The sequence below is a fragment of the Aspergillus welwitschiae genome (assembly GCF_003344945.1).
Source record: "Aspergillus welwitschiae strain CBS 139.54b unplaced genomic scaffold BDQ94scaffold_20, whole genome shotgun sequence".
In the NCBI taxonomy this organism is placed as follows: Eukaryota; Fungi; Ascomycota; class Eurotiomycetes; order Eurotiales; family Aspergillaceae; genus Aspergillus; species Aspergillus welwitschiae.
The window spans coordinates 224421-248889 of record NW_020798714.1 but is presented as its reverse complement, the minus strand read 5'-3'; the positions used below and the strand labels follow the sequence as shown (position 1 = coordinate 248889).

General features: G+C 50.6%; 10 protein-coding genes across 10 annotated transcripts; 7 read left to right on the top strand and 3 right to left on the bottom strand.

Moving 5' to 3' along the window:
* Nucleotide 1: 1 nt before the first annotated feature.
* Nucleotides 2-1595, top strand: BDQ94DRAFT_171399 (T6SS phospholipase effector Tle1-like catalytic domain-containing protein; the record flags this gene model as incomplete). Its single annotated transcript, XM_026771759.1, has 3 exons — nt 2-161; nt 208-222; nt 271-1595. 3 exons carry the CDS (start codon nt 2-4, stop codon nt 1593-1595), a joined length of 1500 nt encoding a protein of 499 aa, XP_026625161.1.
* Nucleotides 1596-3178: 1583 nt separating this feature from the next.
* Nucleotides 3179-4860, top strand: BDQ94DRAFT_171398 (major facilitator superfamily domain-containing protein; the record flags this gene model as incomplete). Its single annotated transcript, XM_026771758.1, has 4 exons — nt 3179-3292; nt 3356-4092; nt 4158-4533; nt 4624-4860. The coding sequence occupies 4 exons, from the start codon at nt 3179-3181 to the stop codon at nt 4858-4860; spliced, it is 1464 nt and encodes a 487-aa protein (XP_026625160.1).
* Nucleotides 4861-6722: 1862 nt separating this feature from the next.
* BDQ94DRAFT_171397 (uncharacterized protein) lies at nt 6723-8220 on the top strand (the record flags this gene model as incomplete). The annotated part of the gene is made up of 8 exons (XM_026771757.1): nt 6723-6912; nt 6978-6997; nt 7058-7094; nt 7147-7217; nt 7272-7570; nt 7622-7696; nt 7751-7818; nt 7865-8220. 8 exons carry the CDS (start codon nt 6723-6725, stop codon nt 8218-8220), a joined length of 1116 nt encoding a protein of 371 aa, XP_026625159.1.
* Nucleotides 8221-8752: 532 nt separating this feature from the next.
* On the top strand, nt 8753-10512 carry BDQ94DRAFT_171396 (FAD-binding oxidoreductase; the record flags this gene model as incomplete). The annotated part of the gene is made up of 5 exons (XM_026771756.1): nt 8753-9043; nt 9112-9215; nt 9273-9618; nt 9694-9932; nt 10008-10512. 5 exons carry the CDS (start codon nt 8753-8755, stop codon nt 10510-10512), a joined length of 1485 nt encoding a protein of 494 aa, XP_026625158.1.
* A 191-nt stretch (nt 10513-10703) lies between these two features.
* On the bottom strand, nt 10704-11747 carry BDQ94DRAFT_171395 (carbohydrate esterase family 5 protein; the record flags this gene model as incomplete). The annotated part of the gene is made up of 3 exons (XM_026771755.1): nt 10704-11063; nt 11137-11327; nt 11429-11747. 3 exons carry the CDS (start codon nt 11745-11747, stop codon nt 10704-10706), a joined length of 870 nt encoding a protein of 289 aa, XP_026625157.1.
* Nucleotides 11748-13515: 1768 nt separating this feature from the next.
* On the bottom strand, nt 13516-15457 carry BDQ94DRAFT_160168 (Hsp70 family protein; the record flags this gene model as incomplete). Its single annotated transcript, XM_026769180.1, has 7 exons — nt 13516-13730; nt 13819-13948; nt 14028-14193; nt 14246-14298; nt 14409-14704; nt 14763-14832; nt 14906-15457. The coding sequence occupies 7 exons, from the start codon at nt 15455-15457 to the stop codon at nt 13516-13518; spliced, it is 1482 nt and encodes a 493-aa protein (XP_026625156.1).
* Nucleotides 15458-16181: 724 nt separating this feature from the next.
* Nucleotides 16182-17469, top strand: BDQ94DRAFT_171393 (uncharacterized protein; the record flags this gene model as incomplete). The annotated part of the gene is made up of 2 exons (XM_026771754.1): nt 16182-16785; nt 16841-17469. 2 exons carry the CDS (start codon nt 16182-16184, stop codon nt 17467-17469), a joined length of 1233 nt encoding a protein of 410 aa, XP_026625155.1.
* A 94-nt stretch (nt 17470-17563) lies between these two features.
* Nucleotides 17564-17899, top strand: BDQ94DRAFT_145510 (uncharacterized protein). Its single transcript, XM_026766653.1, has one exon. The coding sequence runs from the start codon at nt 17589-17591 to the stop codon at nt 17838-17840; it is 252 nt and encodes an 83-aa protein (XP_026625154.1). The 5' UTR covers nt 17564-17588; the 3' UTR covers nt 17841-17899.
* Nucleotides 17900-20462: 2563 nt separating this feature from the next.
* Nucleotides 20463-21008, top strand: BDQ94DRAFT_171392 (uncharacterized protein; the record flags this gene model as incomplete). Its single annotated transcript, XM_026771753.1, has 3 exons — nt 20463-20492; nt 20551-20629; nt 20683-21008. The coding sequence occupies 3 exons, from the start codon at nt 20463-20465 to the stop codon at nt 21006-21008; spliced, it is 435 nt and encodes a 144-aa protein (XP_026625153.1).
* Nucleotides 21009-23085: 2077 nt separating this feature from the next.
* BDQ94DRAFT_179915 (ketopantoate reductase family protein) lies at nt 23086-24308 on the bottom strand. The gene is made up of 5 exons (XM_026773508.1): nt 24251-24308; nt 24105-24198; nt 24001-24055; nt 23744-23943; nt 23086-23684 (listed from the first exon to the last, which is right to left on the bottom strand). Exons 1-5 carry the CDS (start codon nt 24289-24291, stop codon nt 23106-23108), a joined length of 969 nt encoding a protein of 322 aa, XP_026625152.1. The 5' UTR covers nt 24292-24308; the 3' UTR covers nt 23086-23105.
* Nucleotides 24309-24469: the final 161 nt, after the last annotated feature.

Genomic DNA, 24469 nt, shown 5'->3' with positions numbered 1-24469 from the left:
AATGAGTCTCGACTCGTGCAACTGCCTGTGCCCGCCAGACCGCCCGACGCGAGAGCTAGTGCTCTGTTTTGATGGAACAGGGAACACTTTCCGCGTGGATGGCGGGGATAGCAACATTCTCAAGATCTTCCGCATGCTAGACCGCAAGAAGGAAAACCGATGTGAGTTACCTTGATAGCTGTAATGGACACTCGCTGACATGACTAGACTGCTACTACCAGCGTATGTTGCTTCCTTCGAATTATAATGACAATTGTTGACATCATTTAGCCGGCATAGGAGAAGACATCAGGCCTGGGACCTTCGCTAACGCGGCTGTCCGCCCCTTTAGTAACATCGCCCCCAATGCGATCATCGATGAGGCGCTCGCGACCTCTTTTGCCCAGCATGTTATCTATGGATACCGATTCCTCGCTCGTCGCTGGATCCCCGGGTCGCACATCTACCTGTTTGGTTTCTCGCGCGGGGCCTACACGGCGCGGTTCCTCAACGAGATGCTTGACTTTATCGGGTTAATCTCAGCTGATAACGAGGAGATCATGCCCCTTGTCTGGGAAGCGTTCACATCGTATAAGTTTGCCAACAGTGGCAAGGAATCCGAACAGGCCGAGTATTTTCTCCGCATGTGCCGCGACACGATGTGCCGATCCGTGGGCCGCGTGCACTTCCTTGGCCTTTTTGATACAGTCAACAGCGTGGCGAAGTTCAACATCTACGATGACCATAGAGACATGCGAATCCAACCGAAACCGCGAATCATGCGACATGCAGTTAGCATTGATGAGCGCCGAATTAAATTCCAGCCGGTGCTATTTGAGAGGCTACGGGCGCATGGCAAGATCGGTCGTGTCAGTACATGGGCTGAGCGGGCGGACGTTGAGTTCTGGGGTAGCGACTTAATGGCGTCTCCAGAGACGGAGTTCGAGGAGGTCTACTTTGCTGGCGACCATAGCGACGTTGGTGGTGGATGGCCGCGTGAGTTGGGCAGAGACTATGTAGCCAGCCAGATCCCCCTTATGTGGATGGTGGAGGAATCCATCGATGCCGGACTGTCCTACGAGCCCGAACAGTTACATAAGCTTGGCTGTTTTGACTTCAAAAAGCAGGAGCAGAGCAACCCAGAAGTGATACACCAGGCCGAGCGAGCTATCCTGCATGATTCCCTCATGTACGACTCGGGCAAGGCGCTGGAGACGTTGTTCTGGCGAGTGCTCGAGTGTTTGCCCATCAAGCGGCCCAAAGTGGCACCGGATGGAAGGGTGCAATCGACCCGATGGCATGTCGGGGGGTTGCGACGACCTCTGCCACAAGGAGCCAAGCTGCACTACAGTGTGATTGAGCGCCTCAAGCGGGACCCGGACTATCGGCCCTACAATCTCGGGGTTGGAAATTTGGCGGAGGTGGACGATGTTATTGAGGGATGGAAGCATATTGTGCACGACAAGGATAGCGGTCGTGACAAGGAGATCGAGCAGGCCGACGAAGTACACGAGGACGAGCGGAGTCGGCGACGCCGCACATTATGCGAGTATTACGTTTGGCATAGAGATGCTGTGGATAGGCCGCGAACTAGACGGTCGGACTTGTGCTGTTGATGCTGCTGATGCTGCTGATGCTGCTGACGCTGATGATTATGTATGATAGATGTTTGCAAGCGTTTTAATTGTTTTAGATAGTGTTTATTAGTTGTTTATACAATGATTGAATTTATTTGTTGAGCACTGAGGGACTCTACGCGTCTTTGTTGAAACTCAAGGTACTCTGTCCCTTGGGAAGACTGCAGCTGTTACTACATTGCCCTGAAGTGATCATTAGTATGCTGCCACTGAAAAGAGTAAGTGAGCATAACGTCTTTCTAATGCTGGGGGTCATGTCCTAGATACGAAAATGATGTGCTCATACCGGCACAAAAGATTTATAACTGAACAATGTTGAACAGGACCGCCTACTGATGGATACTAGTAATTCTGACATACAATATAAACGCGGATACCGAGCGATATTCTAGCAGTGGGCGTTGTTTGCCACAAATATATTGTATTAATGAACCCAGGTCTTTCACAATCACAGCCTCCTTCCTCCCCTTAAGCAACAATCATCGCAGTAGATGCGGATAAGAGCGTTCAGGTGTTCAAAGGCATTCCATTTCGTATGCGATGCCTCCCGTCGAGACCCTTCATCTTCAACTCCCCAGACCGATAAACCTGGATTTGCGCCCGTCCAAGCAAATGACTACTCCGAAGCATGTCCCCAAATGGAGGTGATTGTATGTCGCCGAGCGTGTGGAACCATTGACTAGCTTTTATATCATGTCTCTTTCTCGATTCTGCTCATTCAAGACATTTATGATAGATTCGGCGGCGAGGCCGAGGTGACTTACTCTATTCTATTTGGCTTAAACAAAGCATGCTGGCATATAGAATATGCAATATATACAAAAGACTAGACTGAATTTAACATAGATAGTATTAGAAATAGTCAAGTGTCTTGGGTTGTACCTGCGCCCGATCGATCGCTGCCTCACTGATGCCTCAGGAATAAGGCTGCATTCAGATGTACAGGCTCCAACATCCGAGCTGTGCTATAGAGAATGAGAGAGATTTACCCCCGATCGGTAATTGGAAATGCACTTTGTGTCATTGGGAATTTATTCTGCCATGAGAAACACCACTGACTCAACAATAGATTGGAGTGACAGGATGTCTGTCTAAAGTTTCCCAGATCAGTGATGTCCCATCAACCTTTTCAAGCCACCTGCAACAATCCCAGCTCGTGTCACGCAAATCCCGAGATTGTCGTGGCCAGTCCAAGTCTTAAACGAGTTGCCCGGTGACTGTGTAAGCCCTAGCTTCGTTCTCATCCTCTCGGGTCATCCGAGAGAGAACTACAGAGACGAGCCAAGAGGCCAAGCTCGCTCATTCCGGGGTAGCAAAAGGCGGGGTAACTGGGACCCAAGCGAAGTCCGGGGTGTTTAGTTGGTGTTTCGTTGGTCTTTGGGCTGCTGCAGGTTCGAGGGCATCTCGGATATCCCGACACCGGGTCTTCCAAGGGATCCAAGAACTCCGCAGGATCTACCCTGTGACGATAACCTACATAATTGCCGGACCAATGCCAACTACTGGGCTACAGTGAAGTATTCCCTCCCCCTATTTCCTAACCCCCTTCCACCATCGTCACCATGGAAGACGACAAAGCCAGCTTCGGCCATATCGACCACGCTGCAGAGGAACATGGCCTTCCCGATCTCTCCAATGACAAGGAATCTATCACTCCTGCCCCTAATGATCCCCAGGTATATCCATGATCTCCTTCTCCGCCATCCTGAACCCACTCGGTATGCTTGCTAACCTCTCAGAACTGGTCCACTGCTGCCAAACTCACCACCTACCTGACCATCTGTTTCTATACCTTCCTCGCCAATGTCAACAGCAGCAACTTCACCGTCGCCACCAAGGCTATCATCGCCGAATTCCACGTCTCCCAAACCCAGGCCGGCGAACTCGTCTGCTTCAATGTCTTCCTCTTCGGCGTCGGCAACATCTTCTGGGTTCCACTGATGCGCGTCGTCGGCAAACGCCCCGTCTATCTCATCTCCATGCTCTTCCTCTCCATGATGAATGTCTGGTCGTCCCGCGCCACCAGCTACGGCGAGCTGCTCGCTTCACGCATCCTCTCCGGGTTCGCCGCAGCCGCAGCCGATGCCACTGTCCCTGCCGTGGTCAGCGACATGGTGGCTCCCCACGAACGCGGCCACTACCTCATGATCTTCCATCTTGCCCTGACCGGTGGGCTTTTCCTCGGCCCTCTCATCAACGCATACCTGGTACAAGACGAGAACTGGCGTTGGATGTGCTACTTCCTTGCTATAGCAGTCGGAGCGGTCTTTGTGGTCGCCATCTTCACCGTTCGCGAAACCACATACCTCGCGCGACATGCCTCTTCCCAGAAGACGAGGTATTGGGGTTGGCTTTCCATCACACGAGGATACAACCCGGACGCCTCGTTCCTCCAGACGGTATGGGATATCCTCCGTAACGCGATGTACCCTCAACTCCTATGGTCAGCCTTTACCATCGGAATCTCCGTAGGATGGTAAGCCATATTCTTATTCTTCCCCTTTCTTTCTTTGCAAAGCCCCAAGCTAATAGAAGAAACAGGAACATCGTCGTCCAACTCACTGCGTCCCGCACCTTCACAGCCCCGCCCTACAACTGGCCCGCTGGCAGTATCGGCCTCCTCTCCCTCTCCGGCTTCATCGGCGCCCTGCTAGCCTTCTACCTGGGTGGACGTCTCATCGACATCCTCTCCACATATTATACCCGGCGGCGCGGGGGCCAACGACTGCCCGAGTACCGACTCCCCGCCATGATCATCCCCGGCACGATCGGACCCGCGGGGATACTCATCTTCGGACTGTGCGTGGCGAATCAAACGCACTGGGCTGGTGCGGCAGTGGGATATGCCATGCAGGCTTTTGGGGTCGCGGCTATTTCTAATGTGGCGGTCACGTATTCGTTGGATTGTTATAAGCCGGTGAGTTTTACCCCTTGCATGGTGGCGTTGTATAGCGTGGTTGGCGGGAGCACATGAACATGAACATGCTAATGTTGGCGTTGCCTTTAGATCACGGGCGAAGCACTGGTCATTATTTTCGTGATCCGGAATACGATCGGTATGTTGTTGTCGCTATATGCGGCGGATTGGATCGCGAAACAGGGCGCCGCGAAGGTGTTTGGAGAGATGACGGCGATTCAGGGGGCAAGTGTATTGCTGGCGGTGCCATTGTTTCTTTGGGGCGCTGGTCTACGCGAGTTGACGGGGCGGTATGGGCCCATGAAACGATTTGTGGGAGTGTCTTAGATTCATTTTATTTGGTAGTTAGTTAGTTGTGAATATGATGCTATGACTTATGATCTTGTCCTTCGCTTAATTAGTAGTGCTGTTTTAGCTTGGTGTCTGTGTCTTATTCGCCATCATGTACTAGTTAAGACTACTCGGCATTTGAAATAAGATGATGACGCAGAGTCACTCCGCCGAGTGTCCACTCTGTATCTCGGGGCTGGATAGATAGGGTACGGCCGGATAACGCCGCGGAAATGTCATCCAGAAGAAGTCTCTTGGAGGGTTCGGTTCAGTGGAGGTTATCTAGTTGGGTTAGATAGTTAGGAACTGGACTATCTGTTCCGGACCAGATTTCCTTTCCGTGCCTTCAAAGTCTATTATATTGGATGAGACGGACCCCACAGCCAACCATTTGTCCTTTTGGAAGAAGATGAAGCTATCACCATTGTAAGTTCAATATCTCCCTCTTTGACCCTATATATCCACCCCGCACTATTGAAATCAATTCTTCAGGAACAGCAGGGAGTGACAATCAATCCATGTGCGCCCTGAGGGATTCAGGGATAAACAAGTGTTAAAGTTTTTGCACAACCGAGGAACCGAAAATGCTCCACTCCACTGCTTAGTTGGTTCGGAACTAGCGTTTAGTGCGTGTTGGCACCTGGCTCGCAAAAGCTATGGAGTAGATAATGACCATGATGATTCGAGGAAACAACTGTGTAATTTCAATTAATATATTATCTAATCCTCTAGTTAAAATAAATCGTGGGCTTGCTGACTTCGATGGTTGGTTTGGGGCAACTGTCTCGTATTCGACGGGGCGATGGCAATAAATCATTCCCGGCATTGGCTCGGTTGCCGAGATGAATGGGTGCCAGGTCCATGGGTCTGGCTCTGTTTAGTTGCTTCCACGTCTTTATGACTGGTGTCAAACAATGGATTCTTTCGTCTTCTAGATATGTCTTTGTTGGAGTGGTGGCGAGGGTGTACACTGAGCGTAGCACAGCTTGGGGGCAACCAACCCCTATCATGGACGATCACTCTTTCCTTCGCGGGAGGAGATACTCTGGCTACTTGCCTCGGTTATCTGGTTGGCTCCACCCCGAGGGAACATGCTACTGCGAGTCTAGCAGTAGTGCCAGGGTGAACCTGGCCCTGCAAGTGTTAACCTGGGTGTATGGAGTATCCACGAGGAAGTGGATAGAACGAAGCACGATACCAGCGCGTACCTGGAGGGCCTGAGCGTCATGAAATCCCGATCGCACACAATCACGTCTTCACGTTTTTCACTCCAAATAGAAGTCCGATCAGCTAGACTAACTATACTGGTTTAAGTGGTTGCTCCGCGCCATACTGATCATCCACCATACCCAGACAGGCATCATGATTGCTTCTTCTCAGTGGTGGATGTGGAATCCAAACTGGACTGGAATCATCTTTTCCTGCATAGAAGCCCTTCCTTCAATGATGATCAAATCTTGTTTCCTGCTCTAGACACTTCTCCCCCTCTCCTCCACCCTCTCCTCCGGCCCTCTCCGTTTGGATTGCGCGACTGCCAAACCCCAAAGTCAAACCAAATCCAGACACACGCCAATCGCCCTGCCCAAAACTTTAAGCTTTGCGTCCGTCGTTCGGGGATAATGCGCCTTCTAACCGCGTCCCAGATTTGAGGTCAGTTCAGCTCAGCTCCCTAATGCAATGCCACCCTACATATAGTAATTAGTCTCTCCACCAGGATCACGCCCGTGCTATTTTGAGTCTCCCTGTTGGGGTTATTTGAGCCGCTCTCCTCGCCGTCCTGGCCCCGGAGTGATCTGAGGGCTGTTGCTTCTGCTACTACTGCTGTTGTTACGCTACCATGAGTAGCCCTGCTTTGCGATATGGCGAATAGCACCATTATCCCGGCCATGGAGCCGCCTCCTGGCCAGGTCTCCAACTTTGTGGATCCGCCCTACTCTGGCGCCAAATTCGTCGTGGTGAATTGTGTGTTTCTACCGATTGCGCTGATAGCGCTGGCGGTGCGAACATGGACGCGTGTGGTTGTCGTGCGCAGCGTAGCGTGGGATGACTGTAAGTGCTACAGAGCGGTGCACAGGGCGAAGTTGGGCAAACAGACAAAACTAACAAAACACTAGACTTGATGATCTTCGCAGCGGTATGGATGATCTGATTTTGGGCCCAGTGTACTGAATACACGTAGCTGACCCCATAGCAGATCTTGTCGACGGTTATGACCGGAGTCACTCTGAAGAGTAAGTGACCCATAGATAGCCATGAACGGCTTCGGGCCCCGCTGACCAGCAGTGCTCGATTTTGGCTTGGGCAAGCATATGTGGGACGTGCCCTTGGAACTGTTTACCCCTTGGTTTCTTAAGGTATATACTTCTTGCCTTGTTTGTTGGTTGACTTCGATGAAGCTCACCCTATAGTTCAACGTCGTCGCGGCCATCATCTACTGCGCCGGGACAGGGTTCACCAAAGTCTCCGTCTGCGTTTTCTACCTGCGCATCTTTCCCAGTCACGGCTTCCGATTGGCCGTGTGGTCGATCGTTTCCGTCGCCGTGGGCTACAATGTGGCCAGTGTGCTGGCCAATGTGTTCAGCTGTACGCCGATCGCGGCAGCGTGGGACTTGAGCTTGACGGCACACTGCATGAACAGGCCGGTGTTTTATTTTGCCAATGCGGGATTGGGCATCTTTACTGATTTCGCGACGGTGTTGGTGCCGATGTATGCCTTCCCTCCAAGAAGCTGCTGATATAGATGCTGACGAGTGTATAGTCCATGGTTGCGGCGATTGCAGATGCCGGCGCGACAAAAGGTCGCCGTCGGGTCTATGCTGGCGATGGGCTGTTCGTAAGTCTCAACTGGGCATTCATTACAATTGGAGCTGGGGTCTGACAATGACAGGGTCGGCATCGTGAGTTGCATCCGACTGGCAAGTCTATATGTTCTACTGAAGAGCACCGATCTAACCTGTACGTTGCCCACCCATTCCCTCCCTCGATGCAGCTAACAGATCAGGGGCCACGACCAACGCTCTTTTGTGGTGCACCGTTGAATTAAACTTGGGTATCACAGGTGGCTGCATGACGGCCATGCGTCCGTTTGTGCGACGATACTTCCCCAGACTGCTGGGCCTGTCGTCCTACGCATACGGCCAATCAGGATCACGGAAGTATGGCCACCCACTGAATTCCATTCCTCGCGATCAGCCTGACTTCAATAATGGGAGTCGGCAATATTCGACGCGATTGCAGGGTGGCGCCGACAATGAAAGCGAGGAGAACATTCTGCCGGCCGAAACATGTAAAGGGGAAGATGGGATCCTCCGAACAGTGGAGTTCAACGTGGTCGACACCAGACATGCTGGGGCATAATTTCTTTCTAATTTCCTTTGTATACACGAGTTATAGACATAATGCGACCGTTGGACAGCCATAATATGTACAGGCGACCGTATCATCTGGTCTGGACTGATTGTCCGGAGAATCGGTGGAAAAGTTCTCCTAGTGTTGCCCACTAAAGCCTCACTAACCCTCACTAAACCACCACTAATGTCTCCACTCCTCTTCAACTAGTCTGCTCTCGGGAGTTTGCCCGAGACGAATTTCTCAGATTCCAGCCAGGAACCGCCGCCCAGTCTCCCCCCCGGTGCCAGCCACTCTCCCCCCATTCTGCACGGCATGTTCTTCTTCGAATCCTTCCTCCTCGGCTATCCGGCTCCCGTTGCCAAGGGCTTCTAGTCTGCTGCCCGGTGTATCTCCACCACCACCACCACCACCACCGCCAGGCACGTCAGCTCACAGGCTAGCTAGCTCTCCACTCCGGCTGGGCCGCAGTTAAAGCTCCCTCTTCCCCTCCATCTTGCTTTCCTTCTCTCCACAGTGCCATTGTCAAGAAGCATACACCATGCGCATCGCCTCCCTCCTCCCTTTGACGGCGGCGGCCACTACGGTTGCCGCCAAGGCCACCTCGGCCGGCTGCAAGGCCCTCAACAAGTCCCTGTCCAGCGCGGTGTTTGCGCCCAGCTCCACTGTCTACCAGTATGAGGCGCAGAACTTCTGGTCCAACACGGAAATCATGTCTCCTGGCTGTGTGTTCCGGCCCCAGTCGGCTGAGGAATTGAGCCAGGGTGTCAAGGCGCTGGTGGACGCCGAGGCGCAGTTTGCCGTGCGCGGTGGAGGACACATGGGAATCAGGGTATGCATATACCAGCACATCTATCAATTGCATTGTATGAGAAGCGAAGTAACTAATGGAATCAATAGGGATCGAACAACATCGACAACGGTGTCCTCATCGTCATGTCGAACCTGACGACCCTCGAACTGTCCGATGATCATTCCGTTGTCTCGGTTGGCCCGGCATACAGGTACCCCCCATACCCTATCCATGCCACCAATTGAAAAACATAATCTAATGTCAAAAGATGGGCCGCCGTCTACGACTACCTCGAAACCTACGACCTCGCCGTAGCTGGAGGCCGTCTCGGTCCCGTCGGTGTCCCCGGTCTGCTGCTCGCCGGCGGCATCAACTTCTACGGTAACCAGGTCGGATTCGGCTGCGACACTGTCATCAACTACGAGGTTGTGCTTGCGAACGGCACCATCATCGAGGCCAACGCCACCAGCCACAGCGACCTCTTCTGGGCGCTGAAGGGTGGAAGCAGCAACTTTGGTCTGGTGACTCGCTTCGATATGGAGACTATTGAGTCGACTCAGGTCTGGGCTGGAACGTACACTGTTGCGGCGGAGTATATTGATCAGTTTTTGGAGGTATGCCTTCCCTTTTCTTTTGGACACCATTGCTATATATGAAAGAAGGTATATGCTAATGATATGGATATACAGGCATCCGCCACCTACGCGGCCAACATCTCCGACCCCAAGACTCACATCGTCCCTGCCGTTGTGCCTGAGGGCAACACGAGCGTCGGCTCAGTGATCCTCTTCTATGACAGCGCCACGGAGAGCTACCCGGAGATCTTCAAGCCGTTCACCGACATTCCGGCCGAGAGCAGCACGCTGGGATTCAAGACCTTGGCGGAGTTTGCGGCTGAGACGGGAGCGATGGTTACACCGCATATCAAGTACGCGCCACTCCCGCCTCCACACTTTATCCCCACTACATTATTTAGCTACATGTATACTAATGATCATGGCAGTGACATCTTCGTCGCCGGCACCATCAAGGCAACTACCTATGCCGACCTCTACCGCGGTATCAGCATCATCAACAGCACCTTCGCTGCGCAGCTCCCCTCCCTGTATGCTCAGATCCCCACCGCCAACATCTCCATCATCGAGCTGGATTGGCAGCCCATTGGTGCCTCGTGGCTCGAGGCCTCCGAGTCCCGGGGTGGAAACGCTCTCGGTCTCGACAAGGACCAGGTGTATCTCTGCTACGCCGAGGTTGTTGAGTGGATTGGCTCCGAGTATGATGAGATTGTGGGCGAGTGGGTGGTTGAGACTACCTACAAAATTAACAATGCTACCCTGGAGGCTGGCCTGTATGACAGCTTCAACTACATGGGTGATGCTGCGTGGTTCCAGGATATCTTCGATGGATATGGAGAGGAGAACCTGGCCAAGTTGCAGACAATTGCCAAGAAGTATGATCCTAATGGTGTGTGGCAGGGGTTGATGCCGGGAGGGTACAAGATTTTTTAAATGAGTCGATAGACGGATAGATAGAGTCAGTATTGTCTGTTTATAGCACTATTTCTAGATACTATAATAAATCCATCTTTCATAAACATATCCATACCCTTCCCTAACATAAACAAACACCCCTATATCATCCCACATAAGTAATGATAGTATATAACCCACCAACCCCAGAGTTAAATGACGAAAGAACCCTAAGAAGAAGAAACCCCCGCAGCCTGGACCAAAAACTGCGCCGCCTCCTTGGCATCACTGCCATAAGTCAAATGCGCCATAACATTCATACCATTCTCACAGACGGGATCCCCACTAGCACAGAACTCCTTCACCTTGCTGCTAGACAACTTACCCACGCCCTCCATCTTCAACGGGTCACCGAACAACACAGCACCCGACAACTGGTCCGCGCTCAGCTGGTTCGCGGCGTAGTGCACCACCATCGAACCCTGCGAGTATCCGCCCAGCACGACCTTGGTGTTAGGGCATTGCTGGAGCGCTTCCTTCACGTACGAGGCCATGGTCGGGCCGCCGGAGGAGCCGAGGGATACGTTGCCCTATACCATCATTATTAGTCCTTGACGGTGGTAATAATCGGGTGGGAAGAGGAGGGGGGAAAAGGGATCTCACCTCCCAATCAGCAGGATAGTTCACTCCCTGCACGGTCACCTGGTTGCCCGTCAATGTAGCCAGCTCGCTAGCCACCTCGGGTCCGACGACGGTTCCCATGTTGCCGATCTCGGTCGTGCCGCGGGCGAAAATGAAGGTCACTTTCTTGCAGCTGCCGCTGTGTTGGGTCACGCCGTTTTCGGTGGATGAGCCTGTCGTCAATTGTTAGTATGCTTTGTCCCTTACTTGGGTCGTTATGTATATGACTTAATGGTGTAGGAACGAAGGAGAAGGGGCGTGATGGGAGGCATACCGCTACCACTGCTGGAGAACATGCTCATCAAGCTGCTCAGGCCATCACTGCTGCTGCTGCTGCCGCTTCCGCTAGTACTGCCCGTAGTGCTAGAAGTAGATGACGACGGGAACAGCGAAGCCAGAGCGCTGAGGCCACTGGATCCGGTGGTCGTTTCCGATCCGGTGCTACCAGTCGAGCCAGAGCTAGCTGCGGAGCCGGAGGTCAGGGCTGAGAGGCCGGAGGTCAAGGAGGACAGGTCGAATTGACGGGCCTGGTGGGTGGCGGTGGGGGCACCCAGGGCGGTGGCTAGGAGGGATAGAGTGATGAAAGACTTCATTTTGGTTTTGAGTACGAATGATACTGATGTGGGTGTGGGTGTGGGTGTAACGAGTGTATGGAGCGCTGCTCAACGAGTGACTGAGAATGGACAAGTGAGGGAAGGGTAGGGTAGGTAAGGATATTGGCGGTGCACTGCACTTGCTGGATGGGAAAATCTCTGGAGTTGAAGCAGGGTTTATATACACTACGTCGGCATCCATCTGCGACGTGGGTTATTTTACTAAAGACTGATCTTTTTTTGGGTCCGTTAGGGAATCTGAATTGAACGGGATCGACTGATCACCCGGTGTGGAGTCCCCTCCGTTTCACCATGCCAGGCTGTTTGTTCCGAGGAAAGGGTATCTACTCCGTAGTCTAGTCTATACTTCGGCATGGAGTATAACAAAAAGTCTATTAAGGTTAAACTAGGGACAAGGACCAGGAACAGGAACAGGAATCAGGAGCCACATCTGAAACCCCACTAATCTAGTCTTCCAGAATTTCTCCCAGAAAACCCCGAATTGCATCCCATGGTTGGTTCAGCCTGCAGTCAAGTCTCAGCCTGCGACAAATCCTGCGGTATCATATGCAGGAACCGTTATGTGTCGACCATCCATGGTGGAAGTTAGTCTAGGCATCAGTCATGCACAGAGCAAGCCAGGGTCTGTCGCCGATAGATTGATTTGCTGGGGTGTTAATCAATCTGCGTCCGGGCGGGCGCGCGCGGGTTTTAGTCTAGTGCGGTTCGCGGGCTGCTTTTAGGGCTGCCCATTTTTGAGTCTTTCTTGGCTCCGAGACTACGGGGTTAGTGTGGTTGTCGGGTGGTCTCTCTTTTCAATTGAGTAGTATTCTCTGTTTAGTGATAGAATCGAGAAGGTAGAGGTGATGATGATAAGAGGATGCGATTTGTGCTAGTGGCACTTATAATGCTGCTGCTGCTGCTACTGCTGCTGCTGCTGCTGCTGCTATGCGATTCAGCGTGAGGGCTGTTTGGAAGTACGGTAGTGGATAAACTTCGGCCTCGGCCAACTGAACCCTTCTCTTCTGAAACAAAACGAACCCGATCATCAGACCAATGCACACTAACTTCCTGCATTGCCTCGGTTCACAAGGCAAGCCGGCTGAGTCGGATGAATGCTCACGGATGATCATTGGCGGGTGTGCTGGCTGAAGTCCAGCCGTGGAATGTTTACCCGTCAGTGTCTGGCGCAAAATACTGTCAGGGTTAGAGTGCAGCGGGGCCAGGCGATCCATCACATATACTAGTCCCAAAGGTACTTACAGTCTAGAATCTGAGAGATGAAAGGAATTGCTTCGGTGGGTTGCTTCTAGGTAGGCTCTGGATGATCGGGGCCGTGCCTGGTTGGGAGGAGAGCTTGGTTGCCGTGTACAATAGATCGGGGCTGGAGGTATACCTTGAAACGGATCATTGACCGGATAGATACTTGAATCCGAGACGATGGTCGTTGGTCTTGACGTGTTATTGAAGGACTGCTATCCACGGTCAGATTTAGTGCATGTTGTTACGATAATGAGGCTAGAACATTCTTATTTCTTATGAACCGAGAAGAACTTTTGTATGCCAAAACTCCAAGTACAGTGTGACTGAGCGGGACAGATGTATGAGGTTCACAGGCAGTCTATGGGTATGCTAATAGTCTTGAATAATGAAATAACCCGAAATATAGACGATGGGGTGATGGATATTAGGGGGATAAGGAGAATTAAAGAACGGCCATTAAAGAAGCAGAAGAGAAGAGAGGAGAGAAGAGAAGAGAAAGGCAATATCATGCTACCAGACGATATCCAACCAGAGGTACTTCCTGCTCGCCAAGTAGTGCGTTCTCCGACTGGGCAGTAAATTTAACGATCGCGTGCCTCTCCGAGTATGTGACCTTCCACACGATTCGCACCTGAACGCAGTACTCATCACCTACGCGCATTAGACGGGAGAAATTCAACCCCTGTAGGTGGAAACCGAGTGGTGGCATCCGTTTGGAATCTATTGTTTCATTTACGATTTCAGCGAAACGCACGCAGACCAGATACGATGTTCAGAGATGGGCAAAGGGAAAGCTCAGAATACTCACCACCATCGTTCGCATCGGGAAATTCGGCGGCATGTTGAAGGAGATTTATGATAGTTATGGGCGCATCTCCAGCACGATAGTGAATGTCGAGAAAAAGCTCATTCTGGTGCTCAATTTCGACTGCTTGGTCCTAGAGACCGATTCACGGAGGTGTCAGTCTGAGTTGAGATCACCTTGCTCGGACGAGATGAAGGAATGTCAATACAGACCTTGCGTATAAACCAGTGCGGGGAGGATTGCTCCCGGCTGATGCTTCCCTTGCGGACGATAGCCTCCTCCGCAGCTTGCAGACCGTAGCTTGCGTCAAACTTCAGGCGGGGGATGGCCCTGCCGAGGATCCCTCGAAAAGTCGCTCCCCAGGACACCGACATTGCCCTATATAACAGTCAGCCCAGAGCCTGGCATGGAGGGGTGCATTCAAACTTACTCGTATTGGTCCAGGTGATGTAGGGTAACCATATGCTCCAATCTCTGTCGTATCTGCTTGATCAAGTACGGTACTCTACTCCCCCCGCCCGTGATGAAGACAACCTGGTGGGAGAACTGTCAGCTTGCACTGATTGCTAGTTGGTAGGTACAGAAAAGCATACCGAGACCGGTGGTTCCAGTGGCCGCGGTGGAACGATGTTAGCCATTATCAGCTCGATAATAGCGACCACCGTTGAGTTCAGGGATTTTCTCAGCACACCCGGGGGAACCGTGATTAAGCCAGTCACATCAACCGGGATAGGATCCTCCTCAGTGCCATCAAATTGGCACTTGAGGTCACATATCATGTCCAGGAGAGCCTCGTTTAGCGGCCTAACGAGCCCGAAGGTGTGCGGAGGCTGCTTCTTCACGTGCTGACGGACCGCAGCATCCATTGCTGCGACACCGCAATTAACCCCTGAAAAGTGTTAGCTACTGTCTTGAAGTGCCCAACTGGCCTCAAAGATGATACATACCCGAGGACTTTCCCAATGGTTCGTACACGGCATCTGGCCCGGTGCCTTGAATATGGAAGGCACCGACATCCTTCCAGAAGTCGAATTAGTTTGTAGCCGACGAAAGCTGCCCATGGAACCCCCACAGAAGCTTGAGCACTTACGGTCGTTCCTCCACCAATGTCGCATACTAGAATACGGCCATCTTCCGGGTTCACAAATGGACATTCAGTTAGCTGATCAATCCTGTGGGGGAGAGAAGACGAAGGCGGTTGGGGTTTGGGAGGCTTTGCACTGACCGCTTCAAAGTCCTCGTGATGCATAAGATACAATGCAGCGGCTTCTGCTTCCGTAAGGAAAAAAAGATTGTCGTTTTCTTTGGATGTGAACCCTGCGTCTCGCACTGCTTTAGCGAAAATCTCCTGGTTGTCGGCAGACCAGCCAGCTGGCCGGCTAAACCAAAAATCGGTCCCGATTTCGGCCGAAAGGCGCAAAGAGACAATCAACTTCTGTATTCTTGCATAAAGCTGGCGAAGATAGTCGGAGACAAGCCGCTCGGATGAAACACCGTCTGGCAATGCTGGGTTCGGGGTCTCGCGCAGAATGGGGTGCTCCTGGTCGTAGAGGAATAACTTGAGCCACTTGAAGACCGGATCCTTTCCGTTTCGCGCATCGTGGGCCCATGCTACACTCTTATCTTGGAGGTACGCCAGCATGGTTGGGAAAACATGATTACGGCTGATGGCAAAGGACTTGATAATGTCGGGCACCCTCGGTCGTCTTTTGTTCCAGAGAGCATACGACACACCTATATTCGATGCGTGATCCGTTAACTAGGAACATTCGTCATGTCTGATCGAGAAGAAAGAGTCTTACAGGTCTTCTCCGTTCCGAAATCTACCCCAACAATCATTTTGCGTTCAGCTGAAAGTGATGACATGGCAAAGGAGGTGGTTGAGGTTGCAAGTCCAGTCAACTGTGGTGGGATGCAGGCAAGACAAAGGAAGGGGCTTCCGTGGTATGAATAGTAACTAGAGATAAATGATGGATGGGACTTCTATAGGATCAATCGAGACTATGATAGAGTGTTGGGATGTGAAAGGAGAAAGGATAGTAAGGGGAGGAGGAATAAAGAGAGACGGGATCCGGACCGGGCAGCTGCACTGGTTCATGAATCCTAATCAGCCATTGAACCCTAAATCGGACAGGATACGAGGGGGGAACCAAGAACGGATGACTGTAGGGCCACCTTTCAGCCCTCCAGAACAAAGCGGCCTGTCCTCCTGCTATCCACCAGAGCCTATCCCTTCAGTGCATCTCCCCACGATTCTTCCTCTCTTGACCTCAAATTTTTTCCTTCTCGATTTATATTAGTATATCCGCAATTCATCTATCGTTAACAAGCATAGTTTTGTGTGTACTTAATCTTACGCAAGAGCCATGGAACAAGTGCAAGCGCAGCCTTCATCCTCCAGCCTGAAAGGCTCCCCTAAGCAGAGCTCTCCACCTGGTCCTACCGAATGTCTCACGCGCGCAGACGACGCCCCAAATTCCGCCCCTATATCGCAGAAAGAGGACAATGTTTCGAAAATCGAGCACTCAGCAACCCTCCCAACAAAGGAAAAATGGGCCCATGAGGTGCAAGACGTGGATCGTCTCGTCCACGCGAGTAGGCACAGTTGGACGGTTGACTTCCAAGATATTGGGGAACGTTTCAGAAAAGTAGTTATGCGTATTGTTGCATGGATGGGATTATGGGTGAAGGAAGATGTTGGGATGATACCAAGAAAAGACATGAACATCATCATTGCTGCCCTAGAGGGGTATTGTGTCCAGGACGACTGGACAGTCCTCCAAGGGTTGCTACCACCTCGTCGGAGCCTTGCAGACCACTTTGCTGAGGCCCTGATCCATAAGGCGATCATGGAGAAAGTTTTCTCGAACTCATTTCAGTACCTTGATGGGAAATCAAGTCCTACGGACCAAGCCGAAGACAAAAGCTTTGCCTCGAAGCTTCAATGCCTCTACGAACGGTTCTTCAATAGTGAGTTGATCTTTGGCACAGAACTTGGTAAATGGACTGACCGACATGCGTTTAGCCAACCCAAACCTTGCAACGCTATGGAAAGAGCAAACCCATCGACTGGCCAACTCGACATTGCCTGGCAACGCACCAGGCGACCTGAGCTTTGGGAAGGACAATGCCAAGCGTCTTCTAGCTTGCGCGCCATCCCTGTCTGATGAGGTGCTGGCCAGTAAGCCAGTCAGCCTGCTCCTCAAGAAGCGCCTGGGCCGGAATCAGGTGATGAAGCGGAAAGAACAGCTTACCAAAATCTTTGAAGCCTCCCTAGATCTCATGAAGGATTGTGAAACAAGGGTTGGGGGTCACTTCAGGATCAAGCGATTGCCAGAACTGGGACCTTCGTACCAGTGCGGTAGCTCCTACATGATTTTTCACACCTCCAACGGCAACGAAGTAGATGAGAGGGATTTCAAGGGACGTAAAATATTACTTGTCGCACAGCCGGCTATCATGTATACTGATAGTGCGCCTAGCGAAGCAGATTCGGACTACAAGTCCATGACCACCATCATTTCCAAGGCTATCGTTGTGCTGGACAAAGGGGACGAGGCCACAAAGAGTACCAGAGTTGAAAGAAGACTTATCAGGCGAGATACATGTTTTGAAGAGGGGGACGTCTTTGTGAACACGTCGGAGATGTTCTGATTCTCTGAGACTATCTTTTCATTTTTCATGTTTTGTTTTCTTTTCATTTTTTTTTTCTTTCCCTTTCTCTTTCACTTTCTATTAATGCTTGATTCCGTGTGAATGTTAGTACCAACAGAATGGAACTTTTTTTTTGGGTAATTTTACAATTCATCCCAGTTACTCCCTTGCGAAGAGTAGCTTTCCAACAAAGGGGCACTCATGAGTTGACCGATCATTTCAATCCCGCCCGAACGTCTCATCTGGAGGCTGAGCGGCAGCAACAGCCCAGCATTACCATTCTCCCAGCCTCGTATAGCCTGCTAAATTCATCGCCAGTCAATGGTTCTTGTGTGACAAATGACATGGGCACGTCGGAGGGTGAAAGCTAAGACGAGGAGGAGCAAAGCCCAGCCATACCCTGGCTGATCCATCGAACAGATCATCCGTGATGTCGTGCAACCCGCTCCGTTTGCCAGATTCATTTGTGACTGTGACTGTAATCCGCTCCACTCTGAGATCATCCAAATGTCGGGAGTACGCAGATTGCTGCCCAACACATGAGAGAGAGGAATCTTGGCCCTGGTGACGATTTCTGGATAGATATGTCTGGCCTTGAAACAAGCTCTGCTTCATCCCTGCACTTTGCCAGAGGCTCCCCTGCCTTTCCGGACGGCTTACACTATATTGCCTCTTGTCTCTGAATACGAGCTCCTTGAAACTGCCACCACTCTTCAGTTTTGGTCTGACTTACACTCTCACTACCCTCCCCGAGCATCTCCGAGCTGGTGAGGCTCGTGTTTCTCACACTGTAGCTTGGCGTGGCGCGATATGGTTGGCTTGATGATGTTGCTACCTTGCGTGTAGCAACTCCGTGCTGCGGTTGAAAGGCAAAAAGGAGGTGGTCGCTTACCGGGTACAACCCCCGCGACCGAAAGCCACACCTCCGTGGAGAAGTCAAATTGACGAAAAGCTGTTGGCACACGGTCTATCCCACAACGCATAACGCCATGCTGACGCCCGCTGTTGACAGGTCGGTCATCCGGCCCCTTTCTTTTTTTGCGGCTTCGGCGTTTGCGTCTTCGGCTTCTGGCATCAAGAATCAACCCACACATCTTACTTTCATCACAAACGAGAACATCGCTTGGGCCGGGTTGGCATATAGTGTGTCGTTGTTCATTCCCTAAAGACACTCGGGTTCCAATCTGGGTTGTGAAAAACTGCTATCCCGAGAACTAGTGTTCGGATATTGATAGTAAACTTTTCACCGTGTCGTCATCACTGCTGGCGTGTTTCACAGTCTAAACTTTCTTCTATGAGCTCTGTAGCAATGATCAGAATGAGGAAAACAAGATCCGCAGCAAAGGATGATGATGCTACTCTACCTCGTCGGAGATGAGCCATTTTCGGTGCACACATGACACGGCGAGACGCCTAACTTTGTACGACCTGAGCAGTGTCGTAGGATTTTTTGAAACGAGACGAAGGCCAGGTCAAACGCCGGAAGTCTTTATTGGAGGGTATTCCATATACCTATGCACAGGTTTACACCATGTTCGGCAACATGGGGGAATGTAGTCGTCAGTAACTCACTATAAGCACAGGTACATAGTATTGTCACGTGGTGATTGCAGATTGGCTAGACCGTAAATGTAGCTCCGTTGGCCGTATTCCGCTCATTGATAACTTCGCCAGTCACGTATCAGCTTTCAGGCCAACCTGTCTTTTACAGTTTGATTACTGAATTGACTACTACATACAACCGTTCTTACCCATGGAACGCTCATTGAATGGGGTTCGTTGGCTTGAACCAGCTTACGTATGGCCTTGACAGTCACGTGCCAAAGGGCAGGGTCATCTATACAGAGTGTACAGAGTATACTACATCATCTTTCAGGTGAAGTTCATCTCTTCATTAAGATCAAATAAGCTACATCTGGCCTCATATTTGATTCAGAAGGTACTGGAAGTAATTTGTAGAGAAGACATTCATTATATACTCTTACCTTTCCAGCGAGGATCTCTAGCTCTTTATGAACTATATACCATCTAACCTAGAGATCAGTTGGTATGAAGTTTTTGGAATACCAAGAATATGTCATATCTCTGGAAAGGATTACAGTCACGTGTAATTACGTGGGGTTCACTTGACTGCTCGCAAAAGATCAAGTGACCTCTGCACATTGTCACGTGCTTCGAGACCATTGCCCTGCCTCACGTAATCAGAGAGCTGATCACATGATTGTGGTCGCGCGGTCGCGAACAGGAGTGGGTTTTGATTGCTCGAAGAGGTGCATTCCAAGCCAGAGTATTCACTTCGCTGTGTCTAAATCAAACCCAGGTATCTCTCTGTCAAGTAAATGAACAATGTGGAACAGTAGACTAGAGCCTTATACCGAAACGCAGGGTTCCTGACGTGCCCGTGTATCTAATCGAAACTCATTGCCTAAGGCATGTCGGCTTTGAGAAGCGGTGAGTGTTCTGCAAAATAGCTGAGAAATAAGCAGTAGGCGGTGGTAAGCGATCGCGAGGGCGGGAGCTTATCCCGATCGGGCCAGCGCGTTAGTTACAGGATTCATGCTTAGTACAAGGGGCATCCAGGCACTCAGGCGGCGAGGCACTGTTGATTAATGCTTCTCATCTCACCATCCACGCTAATATCACCGGACATAAGAGCCATATACATATCATGGCGATGATTTTCAGCACGTATACTTTTCTTCTGTCTGACCATATAGAGATGCCGGACTACGGACGTCAAAGTATCAAAAGTATCACTGAGACCAGCCTTGCCTTTTGCCTACCACTCATACTAACACTCACAACACTGTGCCATTCACTGATGACACCATTCTGGTCATATGTACAATACTTGCTCCACCTTCGAACGTTACTCTCTCTATCTTTCTCACTTCTCCTTCCCCCTCTACCTTTCCCTATTTCACCCACCCCAATATAGTATCTTCGCTGCTAATCGACACCTTCTACCTCTGACCACAGAGTCATCAGACACAATGTACTGGACAAGCGAAGCCAACGCAAAGGTAAGCCATCAGATCCTACACATACACAAAATTTGACGGACACAAATAACAAACGAAGCTCTTGGTCGGTGTATTGGAGCAGATGCGCGGCAGAATGAAGCTTGATTACGAACGACTGGCCACTCACATGGGCACCGGTACCTTATTCCCCAGTATCAATCCGTATCTTTTATGTAACTAATCCAGACAGACTGTACGGCGTGCGCGATTGAGCAGCAGATTATAAAGCTCAGGCGCCAGGCGAGTAACTCCAGTCCCACCAAGAGCACTGCCGGCAGCTCCGGTAACAAGTCGACCTCAACTACTCCGTCAACTACCCCCAAGAAGCGACAGGCTGATACCACATGCATGTCTGCGATGGGTTCGGCTAAGAAGATCAAGTTGGATGATAAGAATGCCTTCATCTCTTCTTCTCTGTCGGTTACGGGGAAGCGGGATGCCGAACCTGATGTCGTCTTCGTTAAGACAGAGACTAAGTCCATGGTCAAGAACGAGTTCAAGAAGGAGAGATTGTGATGGTTGTGTTGGTAGAGTGTCTTCCTGCCGGGTATTGAGCGCTGAATTAATGGAGCGGAAATGAGTGCGAACTTTATTCCTCAACCGAGCACAGCAAATGGCCGACAGGGCGAAGCTATTACAATTGCTTTAATGTTTAGATGAATCTCAATCAGCTGCTCCAAACATATCAGGAGCCACCAATGCAAGTGGCTAACACCCAAATTACGTCGGCGTTATTAGAGAGGGTATCGAAGGCACTCATTGAATATTAGATTAGACTACTACAATTATAATTCTAAGCCAAATCACAACAGTCTACGAAGGTCAAATATATAGTAAATATCACCTTGAACTATACCAACTAGCAGAAGTAGACAATATAACAGTTGCCTGGCTACCAGGAATACCACATGATACCCATCAACCCCAACTCTTCGTATACTATTTCCTGTACTTATAGCAAATATCATAACAAATTGTACTTCCAAGGATTGAAATAAGCCCAACAACATGCGAGAGGGAAAAAGAAGAAAACCAGTATAGCAGGGCCTCTCAGCCCCCATTGCTGAGAAGCTAATGTACAGTCTAGACAATCAAGCCTTTCATATTATCTTGTCCTTAGATCAACTTGTGGGCCATATGTATAGTCTATTCAAAGGTACTAGCCCAGCCCTTCCAGAATCTTTCTATAGGAACATCAGTTTGTGGACTGAACTATGCTCTTGCACTGTTCCCGAGACCCTGTATTCGAAACACCTGCCCGGTCACTAATGGCTTTCTATATGACCACACTAAATTAATGTACAAAGCGGCAAAATTCCTCCAGATTTATCGGCAAGATTCACGATATAAGACAAAAAAAGGACCATATACCTACAACCGCTCCTCTACCCTCTTGCCGAAAACATTTAGATCCAAAGTGGTCAGCTACTATGGCAAATCAGTAGACGACCGCATTTTGGTTGACAGTCTAAACTGCATGTTTCCCAGCGTTGGGTCCGCAGCGCCTCTGTTACGGTGGTGCTCGTAGACCGGGGCCTCCAACACCTAGCATGTCTCTTTGTGTCTCTTTGATGGCCTCGTTATCTGCTGAATTGCGCGCTTGCATTTGCTCTCGAGAACGCCCTTAGATGCCAGAGAGGTTGCATATTGGCATTATAGGCAACGATTCTGTTGGAATAAAACTTGACGAGTAGGAACCAGTATCGCCAATCAAGATAGGATTGGGTTGATCATGGCGCGTTGATATGTGGGTCACAATATCGGGGTTCCACCTTTCAGTTCCGATATGATCTGATCTGATACTTAGGTTACAGTGGATACTCTTAGCCAGGTTATTGCAATTCGTCAATAATTTGTGATAGGCTTCTTTTAAAACATCGCCAGTAATGGTTGGCTTCAGATGAGAAGTAGAATATGCATGGGAGTTGATTGATGGCTATTTTCTTTCGTAGCGATTCAGCTATATGCGCAGCGGCACATGGAAAGGAAGCACAGTGGCTGCTTGGCGAAGTGCTAGACGATTTCCTGCAGCTACTTTGGGACGAGGGTGTCGGACGCAGGATCAGGAAAGGTCTATCGTTGACTGTGTGCTGGCTGTAGTGTTCATAGACATTATTATTTGTGATGCCCTGACAGTGGAGTATGTTAAAGAAAAGATATACGGAGTACTAGTATATCATGATATTGACCTAATGCTAGTTGAGACAGCACATATAGACTTGGATCTTCGACCAGATGGAATGATATCTGGTAGTCATTTAGGATGAAAGGGAAGAGAGACGTCAACGGAGGAGAGGGAAGCTTTATATAACTAGGACTAAGGTGAATATAGGATGGATTTGGGGAGTGAAAAGTAGGATGCTAAGCAGTGAAATCTGGCTGAGTGGGATGGAATGATTGAAGTGATAGATTACTTGTCAATAAGTATGAGTAAATATTCTAGATATGGAAGTGATAGAAAGGTATGAATGTATAATAATATTCCCGTTTTCGAAGGACATCCAAACATGAAGGAGTATACATCTACTCGAAGCACGAGACACGCTGCCACTCTCTAATATCCTACTCGTCTAGCTCTATCGATAGACTACCTCCCTAACAAGAATACACATCTCAAATCTTCTGCGCCCGACGCGTCTCCCCATCGACAGCCCGCAACAGTACATACAGCGTCTCCAACACAGGCGTAGGAACGCCCAACTCCCGCCCTTTACGCACTGGCGTACCCACAATCACCTCAATCTCCATCGGCCGGTTGTTCTCCCGGTCAATCTGCATACTCGTCCGCACCGCCCCGAGACTTTGGATCCGTGCCAACTGGGTGTCGATCAGATCATCCGGGAGAGGGACACCAGCAGCACGAGCCACCGCCACGGCCTCGCTCATAAGCCGTCGGGTGAAGGGAATGGCATCCGGAGAGGATTGCAAGAATGCCTGCGTGTCCAGAGCGGTCAAGGTCGTCAGGGTGTTCCAGGCGCAGTTCCAGATAACTTTGGACCAGCGGGTCGGTTGGATATTATCATGCACGGTGTGACGGGTTTGACCTGCGGCAAGGAGGCCCGCGAACGTGTTAAGACGTTCAGCCTCCACGGCATCTGAAACCTTGGGGTTCGGGTAAAGACCGAGTTCGGTATCTTCGGATGTGGTGTGTATAACGGTGCCTGGGGTGGGCTGGGAAGCTCCGACCCATGTCTGAGGGAAGTCAGGAAGGTTAGCTGTGAATAAGGTTGAAGGTTGGGGAATAGACATACAACGCAGGAGATGATGCTGCAGGATGGGTATGCCTCGCGGAAGGGCTCTTCATTCCCTACGCCGTTCTGGATGATCACGATCGTGGTGTCGTTGCCAATTGCTGGTGCTAGGGAGTGGACGGCACTGGCTGGGTCAATGGCTTTGTTGGTGCAGACAACATAGTCGACTGGATGGGTGAGTTCTGAGGGCGAGCGGACCACTTTGCGATCGTGTTAGTTGGTGGTCCTGGCTGTGAGTAGTGGGAGGAAGGTGTTACCGTGGTCTGGATAGAATCGATGCTCGCCGTGGTTTGCGCTTTTCAGAAGGATGCCCTGATTCGCTGTGAGTTTTATTCGTTTGAGAGCTATTGGAAGGACTCACATTCTCCTTGACGGCTGCGTAGTTGGACCGGGCGACAACGGTCAGACGAACTTTGTTACTACGATGTAGAATGAAGGCGTAGAAGGAACCGATGCTGCGATTTAGTCAGACTCATCGCTCCGCAGAAAATGGGAGATCTTGCATACGCTCCCAGCCCATAGAGAAGGACATCAACCTGACTGGCCATGAGGAAGAAATGATCGAAGATAAACTTGGAGGCTGAACTGGATGACAGGTGAGTAATAGTAGCAATAGGAATGCCAATCGTACTAAGAGAAATAGTCGATAGCGAAATGCGGGGGTGGATTTCCCCGCTCGGAACAAGTCCGAAGTCGTCGGGAGAGTAGAACACGACTCGGAGGATA

Bases quoted from the DNA above. Each gene is read 5' to 3' on its own strand.
- BDQ94DRAFT_145510 (XM_026766653.1), top strand. From the start codon at position 17,589: ATGGAACTTTTTTTTTGGGTAATTTTACAATTCATCCCAGTTACTCCC.
- BDQ94DRAFT_179915 (XM_026773508.1), bottom strand. From the start codon at position 24,291: ATGGCCAGTCAGGTTGATGTCCTTCTCTATGGGCTGGGAGC. The intron at 23,944-24,000 runs GTAACACCTTCC...ACGATCGCAAAG, and splicing joins TCGATTCTATCCAGACCACG to TGGTCCGCTCGCCCTCAGAA. The intron at 23,685-23,743 runs GTATGTCTATTC...GACTTCCCTCAG, and splicing joins GCAGCATCATCTCCTGCGTT to ACATGGGTCGGAGCTTCCCA.